The sequence below is a fragment of the Ceratotherium simum genome, chromosome 21 (genome assembly GCF_057802395.1).
Source record: "Ceratotherium simum simum isolate JZ-2026a chromosome 21, ASM5780239v1, whole genome shotgun sequence".
Classification (NCBI taxonomy): domain Eukaryota; kingdom Metazoa; phylum Chordata; class Mammalia; order Perissodactyla; family Rhinocerotidae; genus Ceratotherium; species Ceratotherium simum.
The window spans coordinates 25,160,030-25,182,307 of record NC_141920.1 but is presented as its reverse complement, the minus strand read 5'-3'; the positions used below and the strand labels follow the sequence as shown (position 1 = coordinate 25,182,307).

Genomic DNA, 22,278 nt, shown 5'->3' with positions numbered 1-22,278 from the left:
CTCAGTAGTATGACCTGGGGCAAATATCTTCATCTGTAATGTAAAAATAGTCATATCTACTTTTCTAGGATTCTTTTGAAGAGTAAAAATACTGTTTATTCATTACCTAGTTGAGACCCTGAGCCTTTGCATGCTAACTGGTGGCTACATTTTAGTACATTTTACTTAGGTTGTGTTTCAAAGTTCATGTTTCAAAATGTATGAAATAATCACAGGTAAATAATAAATATCTATAGAAATATTTAATTTGGTTCAAGTTAAAGATAATTCAGGAAGAGGGCAATCATTCATTCTTAATTAGAAAATCAACTAGCAGTATTAAAGTATAAGGAGCGTTACCACTAGAGGCCATGAACTAACAGGAAGAGAAATCATGGACAAAGCTGACACCACATGTACTGCTCCAGATCCTCTCTGCCTACAGTCCTACCAGACCCACCCTTGTTACATAGTTAGTAACTATATCTTATGTTAATATTGTTTGGTATTTTCACAGCATTTGAATTAGAGCTTCTCAGAGCATTTTTCTAATGAATGAGTGGCTTGAATTAAGTGTTTTATTGCCTCTCTGAAAGTGGAAGGTTTTTCATATTTATCTAAGATGTAGGAGCAGTGGTACTTAATGAGGATCACTGTGGGGCTTAGTAATAGATGGAATAATCTTAGACTTGTTTCAGCTGCTCTAACCACAGGGTTAATAGTGAATTTTAAACTTGCCTATGTATAGCATTTCATCGATTCTAAGACTACCATTTTCATATTTTAATGTCTCTGAAATTGGGATTGTATCATAATTATAATTGGAAAAAAATTCTTCAGTGGTTCATCAAAGTCAGTGATGTCTTAGATTCTTTGAAATATAATAATAATAAGCAGTGTGCAAATATTATCTCTAAAATAAATACCAGTTTGAACAGAAGCAGTAAAAATCGACATGAAATTAGAAAACCATCACCATCTGAGGAGTGTAGATTCCTGAGAACTTTGTAGCACTGCTCTTTGATTTGTTGGCATGGTTACTTACAAGATTTTTTACGCTAAATTTTCTTTTGATTTCAGAGAATGGTTCTTTCTTTTGTCACATGAGGTGTTGAACCCAATGTATTGCCTGTTTGAATATGCAGGGAAGGATAACTACTGCTTGCAGATAAACCCAGCTTCTTACATCAATCCAGATCACCTGAAATATTTTCGTTTTATTGGCAGGTTTATTGCCATGGTAAGTGCAGATGGAGAACTGTGTTTACTTTGCTAATTCAGCAACACTAAAGCATTATTTCTTTAACTTTCTCATTTGAAATTTTCTCATCACTAAGACATTTCTAAGATTGGGTTTGTTATATTTGCCCATTTTCCAGAAATGTACCATAATAGATCATATGACAAGGGAGCCTTTTTTTTAATGAAGAACTCATCTAACATTCTGAAATACAATGACTATTATAAAATTCTCTTAAATGGTATTATTTTATTCTTGCATAGGCTCTGTTCCATGGGAAATTCATAGACACAGGCTTTTCTTTGCCATTCTACAAGCGTATCTTGAACAAACCAGTTGGACTCAAGGATTTAGAATCTATTGATCCAGAATTTTACAATTCTCTCATCTGGGTTAAGTAAGTTTGTTTCCATTTAGTTTATCAACATATAGTCTATATACTTTCATTATGGTATTGGTAACTTATCCAAACTGTAAGCATGTAATTGCTTTATTGAATTTAAATAGTTTACATTTAACCTATCTCATTATTCAATATGATAAATGTTAAAGAAATACACCCAAAATCTTAGGCAAAAATATGATGACTTTAGAGCATAATCTTCTAGTTTTCTTATTATTTTGATGTTGTAGTTTAATAGTAATTATTTAAGAACATAGTCTGTTAGTTAAAAACTCTTATATGATTGAATTAGTGTAACAAATAGTGTTAATTTCATTTGTACAGAGAAAACAATATTGAAGAATGTGGTTTGGAAATGTACTTCTCTGTCGATAAAGAAATTTTAGGTGAAATCAAGAGTCATGATTTGAAACCCAATGGCGGCAATATTCTTGTGACAGAAGAAAATAAAGAGGAATATATCAGGTGAGAGAGAATGCTCCTTTTGACATAGTTTAGCCTTTCTGTTGGTCTACAGCATGTTGATAATTGCCTGGTAATACTAGTGGACAGTGTTTTTTAAAAAATTTGCCTTTTAACTAATTACTATAAGAACTGATCGTGTATTAATAAGAACATGATTGATCACCTTCTACCTTATAAGTGCATTGAGGAACATGGAAAGTGCTTTGGGAACTCAAAGAAGGGAGACATCGTTTCATCTAGTTGTAATCATGGAGCAAGTAGCTGGTGATATTTAAGTTGAGCCTTGAAAGTTGGGGAGAATTCAGTTGTGCAGAAATGAGAGCAAAAGTTATAAGCAGAGATATGGAGGCTAGAAAACACAAGTCACAAATAGTAAATAGGGAAGAGTAGCCATGGTGTGTGGTGCTGTCAGCTCAGAGTTGATATCCCATTCTGCCGTGTCCTGCCTTACAGAAGCCAAAGAAAATGAGGAATCTTGAGAAGATGTGGAGGCTAATAAGTTATAATAACCCTTAAGAAAACAGAACTACAGCTAAGTGGTAGATATAGAAGCCAGATTACAATAAATTCAGGACTAAATTCAGTAGACAGTCTAAATTTCTCTTTCAATAAGTCTGGCAGCAAAACAGTGAGAGGTAGGATGGATTCTTGTGGAGGCAGCAGGGTAGAGGGACTGTCCCACAGGTTAATTCAAACTAAATCCGACAGAGAATTAGTCTAGTGGGTGCTAATGGGTTTTATACCCCCTTTCTGGCACGTTTCCATTTAACCAGAATTTTGAAGATTTATATAAAGTGATAGAAAAAAATTTTCATCATATAGAACTTTCACTTTTTCTCCATAAGTGGGAGTTTTAAGGGTAGAAGTAGTGCTGGATCACTCTTTTATTTTTTTTAATTTTTATTTATTTATTTGGTGAGGAAGATTAGCCCTGAGCTAACATCTGTTGCCGGTCTTCCTCTTTTTGCTGAAGAAGAGTGAAGAGTGGCTCTGAGCTAATATCTGTGCGCATCCTCCTCTATTTTGTATGTGGGATGCCGCCACAGCACGGCTTGATGAGCAGTGCATCAGTCTGTGCCCGGGATTCAAACCTGCGAACCCCGGGCCGCCAAAGCAGAGCGGGCAAACCTAACCACTATGCCACCGACCAGCCCCTAGATCACTCTTTTAAATACCAATTCTGTAACCACTATGCCATGTAACATCATGTCATTGAAGAGAATCTCAAATTTATATGCAGATATTTTCATGGGGAATATTTTAAGATCAGGTAAAATATAAGTAAAATGATGGTTTATAGTGTACCTCTCTTCTATTTTGCATTGGTTCATACTTTTAGTCTCAGGAGTTAGTAGTTCATTCACATATTCTCAACACCAATTCTGTCAGACCAGGGTTAGATTTCACATATCTGCTGCTGCTTGAGTTCCAGTTTCTGGGTCTCTTGCCTGCTTTTCTACTTTTACTTCTTTTGCTTCTTATTAATATAGCCGCTCCAGCTTTCTTGTGATTGGTATTTGCATGGTATATCTTCCTCCATCCTACTTTCAACCCTGTGTCTTTGTATTTAAAGTATGTTTTCACTAGATTTAGAATATTTTCACTAGATTTAGAATTCTAGATTTCTAGTTTTTTTCTCTCTTTTTTTTTAGCACTTTCTGTCAATAACATTCCATTTTTGGCCTCTGTTGTTTTTGATGATGTGAGACATTGTTTTTGTTGTTTTTCTGAATGAAATGTGTGTTTCTTCTGTGGCTTTTAAAAGATTTTCTCTTTAATTTTGGTTTTTAGCGTTTTGACTCTGATGTACCTAATCGTAATTGCTTCTATATTTATCCTGTTTGGCATTTGCTGAACTTCTCGTATCTGTGCTTGATGCCATTTCAGCAGTTGTGGAAAATTTTGGGGCTTTGTCTCTATGGATGTTCCTTTTGCCTCATTCCCTCTCTACATACTTCAGAGACTTCAGTTACATTTATATTTAACCTTTGCTATCCCATGGTTCTCAGATGCTGTATATACTTTTTATCTACCCTTCAGTTTGGATCATTGTGATTGATCTGCCTTTGAATTCACTACTCTTAAACTCATCTAATGAAATTTTCATTTCAAATATTCCATAATTTCCATTTGGTTCTTTTAAGAGTTTCTCTGCTGAGAATCTCCTTCTCTTTACCCACTTTGTCCACCTTGTCCTATAAATTCTTTAATACATTTTTAATAGTTTTTTAAAAGTCTTTGTTGACTTCAACATTGGGCCATCTGTGGTCCTTATTCTATAGACTTTTTTCTCTTGATTATGGGTCACATTTTCCTGCTTTTTTGCATATGTAGTAATTTTTTATTGTGGATGATACATGGTAGAGACTCTGGATTCTTTTCTCTTCCTCTGAATAATATTGAGTTTTGTTTTGACAGGCAATTAGATTAAGGGCAGATCACATTGATCTGTGGAAGCTTGCTAGAGCTGGTCTATTTCCATTTTGCCTTTAATCCTAAAACATAACCTTTATTCCTAGAACATGGTCCTTACTCCTTATAATGGAAAGCCCAAGGTGTTTACCACATAACTTTGTGAGATGTAAACTCTTAAATTCTGTCTGTCTGGTCCTAGGTAGCTGCTGAAATTTCTTCTTGGGTCTTTGGCTTTCCAGATGTTGCTTTGCACAGGGTTCCTTGGAGTCTCTTCATCCTACACATGTGTTTTAGGGGTCAGCTAAGGATTTGAAGTAAATTTCTGTGCAGATTTGGGAGCTCCCTCTTCTTTCTTTCTGGGATTTTTCTGTAGCAGCTTTGGCAGCTTCAGGCTTCCCAACCTCATGTCTCCTCAGCCCAGTAAGGCTGTTGCTTTCCGTTTGAGCTGCATTCCCCTGTGCTTCATGTAAACTAGGAAGTGCCCTCAAGGAAAAAGCCTGTTAAATGTGGATCTGCTCCAGTGTGCCAACCTCCTTCAAGAATTTCATCCCCCCCAGTTTCTGCCTGCTTTTGGTTTTTCTCCGATGCCTTCAAACATTTATTTTTTATAATTTGCCCGGAGTTTATAATTCCAATCACCAGAAAGATTAGTCCAATACAACCTCCACTGCCATTTCCCATAATTTCAGAGTTTTCAATGAACTTTAGGACTTCACTTGTCTTAAGTTGTCATCAAGTAATCAAATGTCTAAAATACACATATTTGCTCATTAAAATTGTTAAAAAGTAAATATTCTGTAGTAAAATGGAAAAAAGTTTGTCATTTTAACTCTGTTAATATGTATGTATGTAGATGAAGATTAGAAGAAAGTCCAAGTTGAAATCTAGAATATTTAGTTGATGAAAATTTTCATTAAAAGTATTTTCATTAAAAAAAATTGCAATGGGGAAACCTATAAGTTAAAAGAAGCTTAAGAGACTTGCAGTCTCTTTTTTAGAGTCTGATTCAAGCAATATGTTAAAAAAAAATTGAGTCAATCAGTAGAATTTGAGCACTGCATATTTGATATAAAGGAATTATTGTTCACTTTTTTTGTGTGATAATGGAATTGTGGTTATGTTTTTAAAAAGAAACCTCATCTTGTAGAGAGATATACTGAAATACTTATATTTAAAATTAAATTATATGGTATCTAGGGTATGAGTTAGGGGCATAATGAAATAAGATTGGTATTGTATTGAAGCTGGGATATCTGTACATGAGGTTCATTATATTCTACTTTTTATATATATTTGAAGTTTTTCATAATAATAAAGTTTTTAAAAATTATTTTTACACTCAGAATTTAAAGGTAAAATCTAAACTTCCTGATAGTTTTTTATATTTATTTACCAGAATGGTAGCTGAATGGAGGTTGTCTCGAGGTGTTGAAGAACAGACACAAGCTTTCTTTGAGGGCTTTAATGAAATTCTTCCCCAGCAGTATTTGCAATACTTTGATGCAAAGGAATTAGAGGTAATGAGTTTTCTTCTTTCCTCTGCAGCATGCTGGTAAATAATGCCTTCAGGTGTCTGCTTTCAACTCACTTTCCCATTTTTCCAGTGGCAATAGTATTTTTTATGCTGGCAGGATGTTTTGAAGCATCCCCAGTAGTTTAAAAAGTTCACGACTTATCCAAATATATTAAAGTATTACAAAAAAAAAAACTATTACTATCAGAACCTCTCTACAATGAGTGACTTATTTACCTGAATACGTATATATAATAGACACCATACATGGAAACTCAACCTTCATGAATAATGTAGATATAATTCTTGATACACAATGTACAAGCCAAAGCTGATTAATTTGTTTTTTGAAAGTTGTCTAATATTAGTCTTTTCTTACCTACATCTAGCATTTTTGTATAGGTTTTACTATTACTTAAAGAAATCATTTGTCTTTTTCATCCCTAAAGGTCCTTTTATGTGGAATGCAAGAGATTGATCTGAATGACTGGCAAAGACATGCCATCTACCGTCATTACACTAGGACAAGCAAACAAATCATGTGGTTTTGGCAGGTTTGTCTCAGTTTATTTCTATTGGCGGCCACACCATAATTTTTTAGAAATTGCTTACCACATATGGAAATGAGTCACAGAACAAAATGTACCAGTATGTTCAGACTCCTTATTCCATCCTATTCATTTATAATAAATGAATACAGATTATAACAGCATCCTTTTAAGACTATTGCCAAGTAAGCAACACACACCTTATGCCTTTGCCCAGAGTATGACAATTCCAGATGATTAAGATTCCCCTGCATTTGATCTAAATGTTTTTAGAATTTTATAGAACTATCTAAAGTATGGTTTTTATCATCATTCCTCATTAAGAATTACATAATGTTCAGAAGGCAAAATTTAAGAGAGACCTGGTTTGGAATCATAATGGTATCTCTTCAAAAAATGTCTGTTATAAACACATTTTGAAAACATGCTCAAAATCACTAATCATTAGGGAAGTGCAAATCAAAACCACAATGAGATACCATTTTACACCCATTAGGGTGGCTATTATCAAAAAAATGGAATGTAATATTCATGGTGAGGATGTGGAGAAATTGGAACTCTCTTACATTGCTGGTAGGAATATGAAATGGTGCACCACGTGGAAAACAGTTTGGTGGTTCCTCAAAAAGTTAAACATAAAATTAACGTATGACCCAGCAATTCTACTCCTAAGTATACCCAAAAGAATTAAAAGCAGGGACTCAAACAGATACTTGTATACCTATGTTCATAACAGCATTATTCACAATAGCCAAAAGGTGGAAACAACCTAAGTGTGCATCAACAGATGAATGGATAAACAAAATGTGGTATATACATACAATGGAATATTATCCAGCCTTAAAAAGGACATTCTGACATAGGCTATATAACATGGATGAACCTTGAGGATATTATGCTAAGTGAAATAAGCCAGTCACAAAAGGACAAATATTGTGATTCCACTTACATGAGGTGTCTAGAACAGGCAAATTTAGAAAGTAGATAGAAAGTAGAATACAGGTAACCAGGGGCTGGGGAGAGGGGGAAGTAAGGAATAAATTTAATGCATTCAGAGTTTTTATTTGGGATAATAAAAAAGTTCTGGAAATAGAGGTGATGGTTACACAACAGTGTGAATATACCTAATGCCACTGAATTGTATACTTAAAATGGTAAATTTTTATGTTTTATATATTTTACCACAACAACAACAACAAAACCTTTTTGAATGTCTACTATTCATGTAAAGAAATTCATAAGAAACTCAGATGAACTGGGCTTCTTGTAACAAATGAGATTAGCATTTAAAAATACTTAACAGTAGGGGGCTGGTCCAGTGGCATAGTGTTAAGTTCGCATGCTCCGCTTCGGTGGCCCGGGGTTTGTGAGTTCAGATCCTGGCTTGGACCTACATACCACTCATCAAGCTATGCTGTGGCGATGTCCTGTATACAAAAAATAGAGGAAGACTGGCACAGCTGTTAGCTCAGGGCCAATCTTCCTCACCAAAAAATAAAATAAAAATAAAAATAGTTAACAGTAGTACAATAGGATAAAAAATATTCTTTACAAAAAAATATCTGGCTGAGCCAAAATACTTGTGCTACAGGCTAAAAAGCATCCTCTAGAAACCTAATGCTTTGAGTCAGAGTTGTGGGAGTTAAAAGCCACATAATTCTGGCAACGCATAGCTACACCAAAACCTAAAGAACATTGAGAGGAGGAGGTTATTGGGATATATCTGGATCAGATTTCTGTGAGCTTGATTTCATTTGTTTATAAAGCCAAAAAGTCTATACTGACTCAAGCTCTGTGTCCTGTGTAACCACATGAATATCCTATAGGATAGGCAGATCTAGAGGGGAAAAAGGAGGGGCTGCCGTAGAAGAGCTGATCTTGAGACTGCATGAGTAGGAGGCTCTTAGGCCCACAGCACTCTTCTTTTTCTATCTCCCTATAAGGATGTGGTCCTAAGATTTATATAGGGGAAGGTTAGTGGGGATTTTTAACCAACATGGAGAAGCTCCTCCATCTACAGTGGTAGGTACAGTCATTATCTAGTGCATCTGATACCGGGAGTTCAAGATTTGAAATTATCATTTTTCTTTCTTGTTTAGTATGCTAAATGTAACATATGACCTATATATCTCTTCAAATGTGCTTTTAACAGTTTGTTAAAGAAATCGATAATGAGAAGAGAATGAGACTTCTGCAGTTTGTTACTGGAACCTGCCGATTGCCAGTTGGAGGATTTGCTGACCTCATGGGTATGTATACAGGATCACTTTTCCTATACAGAAAATTGTTTATCACACTGCTGTTATATCAATGTGTATACAACTTATCAGAAATAACAAAGACAAGTTATAGGCATTTTCTTAACTAGTCACAGTTATCCTGGATTTGTATAAACTTTTAAATTACTTTGTAGTCCTTAACATCTAGAAATGTTTAACCCTTAGGATAGACCCCATATTTTAACTTAGTAGGATAATGGTCTTCTATATGTAAATCTGTTTAGTCATTTGGTCATTTGGCAAACATTTTAGTGTCTCCTACAAGCCAGGCACTATTAGTTGTATTATACTATACAGTCATGCACCGCGTAATGACATTTTGGTCAACAATGGACCGCATATACAACGGTGGTCCCATAAGATTAGTACTATATAGCCTACGTGTGTAGTAGGCTATACCATCTAGGCTTGTGTAAGTATACACAACGACGAAATCACTTAATGATGCAATTCTCAGAACGTATCCCTGTCGTTAAGTGACGCATGGCTGTATTTTAATGTGTTTACCGCTATTCCTATTATACCTGGAGCTCCTTGAGCTATAGATCCGTATCTTCATCTTTTTATTTCTGGTGCTTAGCACAGTGCCTGTCATGTAGTAATCACTGATTAAATTTGCATTGTTTTGAAATGAATGATCATGAGAATATTTATTTTTTGACTAAAGTAAATTCAAGTTTTACTTGAATAGCCAACATAAAGCCAAGTACCATAGCAGAATAGAAGAGAAGTTGTGATCTCTACGCCTGCTTCAGCTGAAGCAGAGTGTCAGAATTCAAGAACTAAGCAGGCAGTTTTGGATACAGTGTAGACCCAGTTTAAAAGACTTCAGGGCCGGCCTCGTGGCTTAGCGGTTAGGTGCGCGCGCTCCGCTGCTGGTGGCCCGGGTTCAGATCCCGGGCGCGCACCGACGCACCGCTTCTCCAGCCATGCTGAGGCCATGTCCCATATGCAGCAACTAGAAGGATGTGCAGCTATGACACACAACTATCTACTGGGGCTTTGGGGGGAAAAAAATAAATAAATAAATAAAATTAAAAAAATAAAAATAAAAGACTTCAAAAGCAAGACCAAAAGAATTTAGACATAACTCTGAGGGTATTGGAAGCTATGGAAACTTTTTGAAGGGAGGAAAACTTGCTGAAGCTGCATTTTAGGAAGATTTGGTAGCAAGGTATAGCATGCATTAAAAGATAAGGAGAGCCTGGAGATAGGAAGAAATTATTGGAGCAATGATGAGAGCCTGATCTTAGGAGCTGGAAGTAGAGACGGAAAAGAAGGGATAAATGCTGGAGAAGTTAAAAAAAAAACTAGAAATAGGACTTGATTAGACGATGAGATATAAAGGAAGAATGTCAAAGATAATACCATGTTATGAACCATGGAAAAATGGAGAAGTTGTGACGTGTAAAGAACATGGTTTGGAGGTGTTGGGGGAGGATAATGAGTGGTTTAGAACCTATTGAGTTTAAGGTGACTGCCAGGCAACTAAGTAGAAAATTTTGGGGGGCCGGGGGTGGTGGCGGGTGCGCAATTTTACAGGTGTTACTAAACTATGAGTTTAGAGGTAAGAATAGAGAGGGAAAGTAGAGTCATCAGAGCAGTGACATTTGAAGCTGTGAGAATGCGTGGGCTTATGCAGAAATAGAACACAGAGAAGAGTTAGAGGGCTGATGCTTAGGAACATCTGTATTTAGGGATGAGACAGAAATAGCCTAGAGGCAGACTTAAAGGAGAGGCCAGACAGGGTGAAAAGGAGAAATAAATATTCTACTCTCTCGGAAGCAATATAGAAGGGAGGTTTTTATCCAGTGCTGCAGAGAGGTCTCAGAGAAGGATGATTTCTAAGTTTTTGGAGAGGTGCACTTTTGAGAATGCTCTCTAGTTCGAAAAAGGAAAACCATGTTGGGGGTTGGGGAGGTAAGGAGTAGTGACCAAAATGAGGAAAAAATTGGTACAAGCTTCTCAGTATAAACTGGAAGTCTGACCATTAAAAAGATGAGAACTATGGGGGCCGGCCCTGTGGCATAGTGGTTAAGTTTGGCAAGTTCAATTTTGGTGGCCCAGGTTTGTGGGTTCGGATCCCAGGGGTGGAGCTACACCACTCATCAGCCACGCTGTGGCAGCAACCCACATATAAAGTAGAGGAAGGTTGGCACAGATGTTAGCTCAGGGCTAATCTCCATTAGCAAAAAAAAAAAAAAAGATGAGAACTAGGTCTGCTCTTGGGAATAATATTTGCGGTTGTGTGGGGCTGTCTACAACACAGAAGGATACCTGTGGAAGGCAGAGACGGGAAGATTATGGTTTGTAGAATTTTAGAGGCCATCTGATCTAACCCAGTGTTGGAGGAGAAATTTGTAAGAGTGGTGTATATAATAATTTAATGTGGTGGTTCTTGACCTTATCAGTTCTAACGTCCCATTTTTATAACAAATATTTATAATAGCTTCTTTAATATCTGGAATGAAATTGGTAGATGTGAAATAACATATCTACAATCTCCAAAAAATACATACACGTAGCATTAACTGTAATATAAAGGAGAAATTTTTAAAAAATGATTTATAATGAAATAATATTTATTTTAATACATGTATATTTGGGAACAGCTATGTTAGAAGACACAAATAAGTAGTCAGATACTTCTTCCTACTTAAAAGAAAAGGTTTGGGTTTAAGAAAAGATGAGAAGCCCTTCTGTATAGCACTGGAATATGAAAGAACAGATAGAAAAGGTAAGAAATAAACTTAAATATGATAAGAAAAAGAGGGAAATAACCTAAATGAAGTAGGGATAATACTGCCAATAAGTTATAGATGATCAAAATGGAGAAAAATTAGGTAGATCTTAATTTAAAATGTAGCGTCGGGGCTGGCCCGGTGGTGTAGTGGTTAAGTGTGTGTGCTCTGCTTCAGCAGCCTGAGGGTTCACAAGTTCGGATCCCGGGCATGCACCGACACACCACTTGTCAAGCTATGCTGTGGCGGCGTCCCATATGAAGTAGAGGAAGATGGGCACAGATGTTAGCCCAGGGCCAATCTTGCTTGGCGAAAAGAAAGAAAAAAGAGGAGGATTGGGGGCCGGCCCGGTGGCGCAAGCGGTTAAGTGCGCACGCTCCGCTGTGGCGGCCCGGGGTTCGCTGGTTTGGATCCCGGGCGCGCACCGACGCACTGCTTGGCAAGCCATGCTGTGGCGGCGTCCCATATAAAGTGGAGGAAGATGGGCACAGATGTTAGCCCAAGGCCGTCTTCCTCAGCAAAAAAAGAGGAGGATTGGCGGATGTTAGCACAGGGCTGATCTCCTCACAAAAAAAAAAAAAAAAAAGAGGAGGATTGGCATCAGATGTTAGCTCAGGTCTGATCTTCCTCACAAAAAAAAAAAAAAGGTAGTGTCTATCATGAAATTCCACTACAGGCCAAGGCTCTGATATGTAAAAAGGCCTCAGAGACCATATCATTTGAAAGTTGAAATAGGCTGAAATTAGGAACATAGGTGTAAGAGTCTACCTAGAAGTTGCGTGGTTTAGGGACAGTGTCAGAGTAAGATTGAAAACAACAGGCAACCTAAAAATAATTTCATTATAAAATGTTTGTAACTTGATGTCTTACCATTCCATAAAATTTTAGAAAGCATTCAGGATGATAGTATGACATATTTGTAAAATAGCCTTTATTAATGAAATTCACTAAGATCTCTTCAATTCATATTTCTCTGCTAGTTTAATATTTGATTCTAAGTCTATTAAAAACAATCCAGACTCTTGTTACATATTAATTAGCACTATTAAATGAAACTTTCCATCTGTGTGGTTAGAAATGCTGTAATGGGGGCTGGCCCGGTGGCGCAAGTGGTTAAGTGCACGTGTTCCGCTGCAGCGGCCCGGGGTTCGCCGGTTTGGATCCCAGGCACGCACCGACACACCGCTTGTCAGGCCATGCTGTGGTGGCGTCCCATATAAAGTGGAGGAAGATGGGCATGGATGTTAGCCCAGGGCCAGTCATCCTCACCAAAAAAAAAAAGATTTGGCAGATGTTAGCACAGTGCTGATCTTCCTCACAAAAAAAGAAAAATGCTGTAATATAGTGAGTAGAGAGAACGTGCAGAGTAAACTATTTAATAATTTTAGGCTTAATTATTTAATAATTTTAAATATCCTTTTCCATAATGACCATTTCCTATATTACTGAGCTTTTCACATAACTATTGTGAAAACACTTTGATGTTATTAGATACAAAAGTACTACCAATTTATATTTGTACTGGGTTTAGTCAGGTGGGACATAAGGAAATTCTTTGAACATGACTGACCCACACATTGCAGAACATTTAGTGTGCCTGGCCCCTTCTAATTAAAAAGTCCAGTAGCACTACCAGTCATTGAGACCACCCGTAAATGCTTCCTAGGGAGCAGTAGTGACCTTTTAGAAAACCAGTGCTTTAAGATCACCATTCACAGCTGTCTCCAACAGAAGGCAAATGAGAGGCAAGAATTGGGTGTGTTAAGTGTGTAAGGGTATGCCCGACAGGACGTATAAGCACAAGCATTGTTAATATTGAATTCACTAGGATCTTCATAAAGTTTTAACAATTTTATATTTAAATTGTTTTATTGTATAAGACAGTGGATTATCGTTTCCCTATTGTGTTTACACTAAAATTAAGCTTTTTATGTGTTCTGTTCTTATGTGAGGTATTATTAATTATAACATTCTGTTATTCTGGCTAAGGAACACTAGATAAAACTGCATTTTCTCCTCATGGGCACACATTAACAAAATGGTTCTCAAACTTTAGCACTCATCAGAATCACCTGGACGCTTGTTAACAAAAAACACATTGCTGAGCCTCACTCCCAGAGTTTCTGTTTCAATTCAGTAGGCTTGGGATAGGGCCTGTGGATCTGTGATTCTGACAAGTTCCCTGGTGATGCTCATGTTGCTGGATTGGGGATCACAATTTGAGAATCATTGTACTATCAAACTTTGATGATTTCAATATGTTTTAGGGAGCAATGGACCACAGAAATTCTGCATTGAAAAAGTTGGGAAAGAAAATTGGTTACCTAGAAGTCATACCTGGTAAGTAAAATCAGAAAGATTAGAGAACAGCCTTTTTCCAGTTATCCTGTAGATATTAGAGCCTGTTAGAAATTAGAAATGAAATATTTTCCACATGGTATTGAATTATTTTTAACAGCTTTATCAAGGCATAATTTACATACCATAAAACTTATCCATTTTAATTAAATGATATAGAGTAGATTTAGAGTAGTAACCATCACTACAATCCAGTTTTAGAGCATTTTCAATACCCCAAAACAATCCCTTATGCCTATTTGCAGTCAATCCCTTTTCCCACCCATGAATTTTTTCTTTAATGTGATATTTAGAAAACTTTTAACTTTTTTTTATTGATGTCTTAATAGTTTATAACATTGTGAAATTTTGTCTTTTTTTGTGTGTGTGTGTGTGTGAGGAAGATCAGCCCTGAGCTAACATCCATGCCAATCCTCCTCTTTTTGCTGAGGAAGACTGGCCCTGGACTAACATCCGTGCCCATCTTCCTCCACTTTATGTAGGACACCGCCACAGCATGGCCTGACAAGCGGTGCATCAGTGCGCACCCGGGATCTGAACCGGGCCACCAGCAGTGGAGCATGCGCACTTAACCGCTATGCCATGGGGCCAGCCTCTGAAATTTTGGTTGTACATTTTTGTTTGTCAGTCACCATATACATGTCTCCCTTCACCCCTTGTGCCCACCCCCCACCCCATTGCCCCTGCTAACCACAATATAGTAGAAAACTTTTAACTTTTTTCTCTGAAGGTAGAGGAAGAAATCAAGTCTAGATAGCTATTGGGAAAGCTAATTTCTAACATGATGAATAGAAATATTATTTTCTCATTATAAATGTAGTTTAACCACATTTCCAAAAATGTACAAAACTAAAAACCAACCCTAATCTTAACTTAAATACGTTTGAATTTGACCTAACATCAACAGTATCTGAACTTTATTTTGTGAGATGTTTCAGTGGTCATATAGGGACCTTTATTTTCCCCATCTGCCCTTTTTACTTGGTTTATTGTCTATTCCTTTATATTTTCATACGTATACCTACATGTGGGGGGGGGTATTTTTTTATTTTTATTTATTTATTTATTTATTTGAGGAAGATCAGCCCTGAGCTAACATCCATGCCAATCCTCCTTTTTTTTTTTTGGCTGAGGAAGACCGGCCCTGAGCTAACATCTATTGCCAATCCTCCTCTTTTTTTTTCCCCCCTCCTTTTTCTCCCCAAAGCCCCAGTAGATAGTTGTATGTCACAGTCTCACATCCTTCTAGTTGCTATATGTGGGACGTGGCCTCAGCATGGCCAGACAAGTGGTGCATCGGTGCACGCCCGGGGTTCCGAACCTGGGTCGCCAGTGGCGGAGCGTGCACTTAACCGCTAAGCCACGGGGCCAGCCCCGAGATTTTTTTTTTTTTTAAATAACAGCTTGGCACCTTTGTTGAAAATCAACTGACCATAAATACATGGGTTTATTTCTGGATTCTCATTTCTGTTCCGTTGATCTATATATATCTATCTTTAATGGCAGTACCACATTATCTTGATTACTATAGCTTTGAGTAAGTTTTGAAATTAGGAGGTATTCATTCTCCAACTTTGTCAAGATTGTTTTGGCTGTGCTGGGTCCTTTGGATTTCCATATGAAGTTTAGGATCAGTTTGTCCATTTCTGCAAAGAGGTCAGCTGGGATTTTAATACAAATTATTTTGAATGTGTAGATCAATTTGGGGGGGAGTATTGCCATTTTAACAGTATTAAGTCTTCCAATCCGTGAACATGGGATGTCTTTCCATTTATTTACGTCGTCTTTACTTTACTTCAACAATGTTTTGTAGTTTTCATTATACAAGCCTTGCATTTCTTCTGTTAAGTTTATTCTTAAGTTTGAAGCTATTATAAATGGAATTGTTCTCTTAATTTCATTTCAGATTGCTCATGCTAGTATATAGAAAAACAATTGATTTTTGTACATTCATGTTGTGCATATGTGTTTTGATTTGACCTCTTTTCCATTGCTTTTTTCAAACTTGGAACAGACTGTGCCATTACACTGTTGTGAACAGCTTATCTTAATCACACATGAAAACTAGCCTCATTACTTTGTCAAGTTCCATGTTTCCATTTAACAAAAGTAATAATCGTACACTTATTTTCCCTTTGTGGATAGCATTATTTCTTCTGTTGCCAAATGTTTACCTAGGCCTTATCCTAAAAATATAGCAGAGGGCCAAGGCTTTAGGGCAAATTCATTACATGTTACCTTGTGAAGGTGATATTAACGTGGCCCAAAATTAGAAGATGCCCTTTAAAAACTCACAGCTAAGAACAAGGCAGAGAAATTCAGTAGGAGCAGAATATTAGATATTAGAGCAGAAGATTGTTCCTTACTATTAAAGTGGTATACTTAAAACCTTTTGATAAGAGACCTATGGCCCTAGGTCAGAAAACTTACAGAAAAAGTTTGCTGACCACTGATCTAGATTAGGGTGGATGGGAGAGCATGAGAGAACTAAACTTCTACTGAGTACCTGCTGAGCATCAGGCACTGTGCTATATAGATGCTTGTTTTTTCTTCACTCTACCCTGAGAGTTAAATAATATTATTCCCATTTTACGAAAGAAGAAACTGAGACTCAGAAAGGTAAAAGTACTTGCTCAAAGGCTCAGTGACAGAGCTGGGATGTGAACCAATTTTGTGTGACTTTAAAACTAGTGCTGTTATATACTACACTGCCTATATTATTCTTTGTATATTTCCTTTTCTAAAGCTAACAATTCTTGCTTTTAGTTTTAACCGCCTGGACCTGCCGCCCTATAAGAGCTATGAGCAACTGAAGGAAAAGCTGTTATTTGCCATTGAAGAAACAGAAGGATTTGGACAAGAGTAACTTCTGAGAACATAGACCACCGAAGGACAAGAACTTATTTGCAATGTTTCTCTTTTTCCTTCTCTGCCTATTGCACATCTTGTTGTAAACTTGGACTGTGACTGATTAGAGAGTTATCTGAGTGTAAGTAAATTAATGTTATCTCAGAGACTTATCTCCCATTGATTCTAGATTTCTACTCAGCGTTTCCAGAAATCAGATCTGCAAACGACTAGTCAAAATCTTACTTAACATAAGATTTAACAGCAATGAAATCTACCTTGTCTTATTCCACTAGATTGTTTCCTTAACAACAATTTTGTATATGTGTGTCAGAAGTCTCACTTGGGGGTGGGTTTTTTTCTTTTAGAGATACTACAGATATGCAGGGAAGTCCCATGGTAACTGAAATATGTAAGATCTTCCTATTAAGCCTCTTGGTAAGAGGTATTTGTTAACAGAGCAAGCTTAGCCCTGCTTCTGGGGACATGAGCAAATTTCTGGCTTGTGCTCTCCCTTTCATTTCATCTGGCCTGTTGTTCTTCCTTTCTGGAGCATGAATCCATGCATCATTTTGATGTTATCACTAGAAAGTGATGCAAAACTCTTGTATCTCTCTACAGAGTAGTTTTGTTAATTTGAATTCAGGGAGAAGTTGGTCCCAGCCTGCAAATGACTTCATAACTTTCTTCATTTGGAAGTTTGATTGTTTTAATTGCCTTGCAAATACTAAACTTTATATAAACAATATTAACACTGTGCTTCCTTCACTGTCGTTTACAAAAGTTAACCTAGAATTGGAATTAATTTAGCTGAATTCATCAAAGGCCATCATTGACAATTTTTGTATGTTTCTCTATATAAATTGCATCTTTATAGTTTTATCATAATCCAACAACTTCGGTTATATTATTGTTAAGGAGTTCAAGTTGTGACTAGAGTGCTTTCTAGTCCAAACAGAGGTCAATGAAACATCCTCTAAAATTACATTTTCATTAGGGAGGGAGAGCTGTGGTACTGGCTAAAAAGAAGGGAGTAATACATTTACTAGCAATATATTTCTAATAACCACAGAAATGTATTCTCTGTGTAAATTAAAAGTCTGCAAATTTATTATTTCTCTGACATAGACTGGAGTAGTCATTTCCATTCTTTACATTATCCTGAATTGGATGTTCTGTTCACCTCTAAAAATTTTAACAGGTTTTTCCCATGACTATTTAATTTTAGACTGCTCTGTTAGTAACTGATGAATACACTTTGAACTTCTGTGTAGTTAATTCTTTTAACTTGGCCCAGCTTAGACTCTGTCAAGATATCGCTGCTGTCAGAGGTTTGACTTTATGGACAGTGGGATGAAGCCTAAGCTATCTGAGTCCTATCATAGCTGAATCCTGAGGACAGCCTCATAACTTGTGAAACAGGGACTCTGGCAGGTTTCAGTAGCATAGCATGAACAAGTAGCATTGAGCCAAAAATAAGCAGAGAGTAGCAAACCCCTGTTCCATATGGAAAGAAAATGTTTTTTTGTCCCTAACTACTCTTCTTTTTACATCCTGGAACAACAATAAAAACATTTTTAAACTTGTGTATCTGTATTCTAAAACACTGCCATTGTAAAACAGACTTATGTGAGTGAAAGGGTTGCCTCATCCAGAAACTGTCAGTGTAAAGGGGGAGGTTAGGCTCTCCCCAACCCTATATTTTGTTTTTTATTCCATGTACTCCAGGAAAATGTAGTAGGGCTCTCTAAAAGCCCTAGTTGTTTTCAAAGTAGGGACTCTCTGCCTTTTTGTTGGTAGGGAAAAAAAGTGCTATTGCTTTGTCTCACAGAGCGAATGTCTGCCAACTACCCATTCATTATATAAGTCTGAATTTTGGTAATATATGGCTATGGAGATTAAGCCTTCTGTAAAGACTTCCTATTGAGGTGAATTCTTATAGTGAAATGTAGTTACCTACAATATTTACTAGAGATTTATGACATTAAATTAAGAGATAATGTAAGAAAGTAGACTTTTTTCGTTCTACATAATGCTTGATGATTTATTTAGGGACCTAGACATATTGTGTGAAAATGTACAAATATCACCCAAAAGGCTTTCTGCCCTATATTTTTAAAATACAGAATAGTTATATTTGAAGTAGCCCTGGCCCTAGTTCTATAGGGCTTGGCTATTTAATATTTTTATGGAAGAAACGTTTAGTTCTGGAAAAGGTAAATGCTTGTATATATTTTTGCAGCCTGGGATCTCCCTTACTCCATTTCTTCCTTTAATTTAAGTGGCCACGTGTATATGTCTTCCCTGCTGTGTTAGGAAAATGGGGGCTGGATATCCCAAGAATCAGAGGTTATATAAAAATACTGCAAATAGACAGCAGACATAAATATCTACCAAATGCTATCTTAAATTTTGGTCCAAACTGAACATTTGGAAATAGATTTATTGTAAGTGTTTAATTAGAGTGATTTCTTAAATCTGAACTAAATTGCTTTTAGAATCCTTTTTCTTTGTAAGCATTGTAAATGCTAATAAATCCTGTTAATTTTTTTACTGCATGTTATGTTGAAATAAAAACAAAGTAAAATGAGCAATTGCCTTATTCTTCTGCTCTTTTGGGAGGTTGGGGAAGTCAGCATTTCACAGCCTGAGTCAGGAGGGAAGGACCTCGCTTGTTTCATCAAATAGAGTGGTTTAAAACTGATCCAGCAGCTTATAATAATGAATTCCTGCTCTGTCTTTTATGATCTTATATCGGAGTGGAGAAGAATCTTAATTTCATAAGACTTACAATAACTCTATTTAAAATTCGGGTACTAATTTTTCATCAAGAGATTGACATACCAATGTCAATTCATCAGATTTTAGTGAAACATGACTCACCTGCCCACAAAGGTCTCATCCTAAATGAACCATTTCCGTTAAGCCCACTCTACCACTTCTTATTTATCTGGTTAATAATCTGAAATGTTATCAGGATGACTCATGGAATAAGACTTCTCTTTTTATATCCCTCCTTGTTTTGGATGTAATTCCATCCTTCTAAACTCCTTTAGGTTAATTTCTTCTATTTAATATTGTTGGTATCTCCAGCCCCCCTCATTTTTGTGTTTTTGTTTCAGAGTTATTGACAAAATTATTTGTATATATGCTATGCTTTCATTAACTAAAAACAGGGAATGGCAGCACTGGATTGTATATTACTGTATTGGAGTTCCTTTGTTTTCTTGAATTGTAATTTCAAATACTCAGGTAACTCTACAAATATCACAGGGAGTCAAGTGCTCTTATAAAGGTCCTTCGGGGGCTGCCTCACTTGCATTTCCTTAAAAGATGTAAGACTGTTTATAATTAAACTTTTTTGATCCTTCATTTGCACACTTTTTTGTTAGTCTTGAGTAAGAAGGTATTCCCCACCTGTAGAAGAGCCTTCTATATGACTGGGTTGTATAGATTTCCGCCTCTCTGCTTTCATAATTGGGCAGGTTACAGCCTCTCTGTACTGTAGAGTGGGTAGAAAAAAACTAAGAAGACCACTGAGGTGAGATTGGATTTGGCGCCTATGTTGAAGAGAACTGAGATGAAGACATCTGCTTTTCTGAGACAACTTAAGATGCTCTTAAGACAAGACCCCAGCCATGGGTGCCAACTAGAGAATCACCAGCTAGCTTCCAAGACTGACTGACTGTTCTCAATAAGCTGTCCTGCTCACTAACTTCAGTAGACTTTTATCTTATTAGGAAACCAGGTGGTCATGGTCTCATTTAAAATAGAACCAATGGAGAGAGGCTAATAGGCTGATCTAACAGTGACTGGAGGACAGAAACTGCAGGTCCCCCCCAGGTCCCAGAAGCAGACCCTGTCCTGTTGAATCTATCCCATATAAGCAGCTAGGAAGTTCTAGCTTTAGTATGGCTAAGAAAAAGGGGGAAGACATATTGCCCCCAGCATGAGGAAATCTTTCATGGGGAAATAAGTAGTGGTTCTTACTGACCATTTGGCTCTCTGGCCCCAGACCCTACAAAGCATCAAACTGAGACTCAGCTTTGGCTGGCTGACTGCTGTTCTCTAGACTTTTAGGAAGAGTGTCTCACATGTTCTGAAACTCCAGAACAGAAACGGCTGTCACTCCCAGCCCATTTCAGTTGTCAACTCCTTTGTGGTCCGGACATTTTGGGGGAGGATCTAGGGGAATCTTCCTGGTTGGCAAGGAGAGGAGAGTCTTCAGTGGAGAGCTCAGAAAGACAATGTTGGTCAATGAACAGGTTCCCATTAATGAACAACATCCCAAGATGTTGTGGGCAAGAGGGTTTCCTGAAAGCACCTCACAGGGAAGGATTTTAAGAATTTGCAGTCATACCTGCAGATCACTGAAAACAGCCATATTGTTATTTTTCCTCTTTTTTTTTCCTAGGAAGATCAGCCCTGAGCTAACATCCATGCCAATCCTCCTCTTTTTGCTGAGGAAGACCGGCCCTAAGCTAACATCTATTGCCAGTCGTCCTCCTTTTTCTCCCCAAAGCCTCAGTAGATAGTTGTATGTCATAGTTGCACATCCTTCTAGTTGCTGTATGGGGGACACCGCCATGGGGGGGACACAGCATGGCCAGACAAGCGGTGCCTCGGTGCGCACCCAGGATCCGAACCCGGGCCACCAGTAGTGGAGCGCGCGCACTTAACTGCTAAGCCACGGGGCCGGCCCCATTTTTCTCATTTCTAATTCAGACCTCTTCTATTTGTCTTCCCTATCCTGGCAACCATTGCTACACCTATATTCACTTAGTCCTAGGACAACTGTCAACATTTACTACTATGTCCCAAACACTGTTAGATATGCTTCATGCACTGTCATTTCGTTTTCCTGGCCACTCTCACAGAAGGATGATTATCTCTATTTTACAGATAAGAAAATAGAGGCTCAAAGTGATGGAGTAACTTGAAGTGTCCACAGCTATTAAGTGGCAAGAGTGCAAATAGGAATTCAGGACTGACTCCAAAACTTGCGTTCTTAAACGTTTTGCTGTACTGCTACTCACCCTGGGAGTCTTCTATAACCAATTAAGGTGTTCCATCTAACTGGTCTCCAAATCTTGTCAAATCCATCTTCAAAACTTCTTTTGAGTCACTTTCAGAGCTGCCCCCATTGCCACAGCCCACATCCTTCATCCCTACCTTGGTTACTAGCAACCCCTTGTCATTGCTTCCATTCTTCTCCCTACAGTCCATCTGTGCTGCCTCAGAATGATATGTGGAAGACCTCAGTCTCATGCTTCTCCCCTGCTTAAAATCTTACAATGGTTCCTCCATTACCACAGTATAAACTCCAAAACTCATAAGCCTGCCACTCAAAGCCCTAACTATCTCCAACTCCTTCCCCCTCATTCTGGCTCCAGTCATTTGAACTACTGGCCATTCTCTTTTGCTTCTGTGATTGTGATCATGTTAAATCCTTTCACCTCTCTCAGTCTGGTTCTCCATATGTAAGATGGT

At 37.4% G+C, this 22,278-nt stretch overlaps 1 protein-coding gene across 8 annotated transcripts in view; it reads left to right on the top strand.

The window, feature by feature from the left end:
* The window catches only part of ITCH (itchy E3 ubiquitin protein ligase), a 124,961-nt gene extending 104,801 nt beyond the window's left edge, over positions 1 to 20,160 (top strand). For 7 of the 8 annotated variants that reach the window (XM_087445370.1, XM_087445371.1, XM_014787535.2 and 4 more), the window contains 8 exons: positions 1,060 to 1,219; positions 1,483 to 1,616; positions 1,947 to 2,087; positions 5,899 to 6,019; positions 6,465 to 6,569; positions 8,716 to 8,812; positions 13,851 to 13,923; positions 16,708 to 20,160. In XM_087445370.1, coding sequence (XP_087301496.1) covers positions 1,060 to 1,219; positions 1,483 to 1,616; positions 1,947 to 2,087; positions 5,899 to 6,019; positions 6,465 to 6,569; positions 8,716 to 8,812; positions 13,851 to 13,923; positions 16,708 to 16,807 — 931 coding nt within the window. In that variant the 3' untranslated portion in view covers positions 16,808 to 20,160. Of the gene's footprint in view, positions 1 to 1,059; positions 1,220 to 1,482; positions 1,617 to 1,946; positions 2,088 to 5,898; positions 6,020 to 6,464; positions 6,570 to 8,715; positions 8,813 to 13,850; positions 13,924 to 16,707 lie in introns of those variants that run through there. The other variant, XR_015555602.1, reaches the window with a different exon arrangement.
* The last annotated feature ends 2,118 nt before the right edge of the window (positions 20,161 to 22,278 follow it).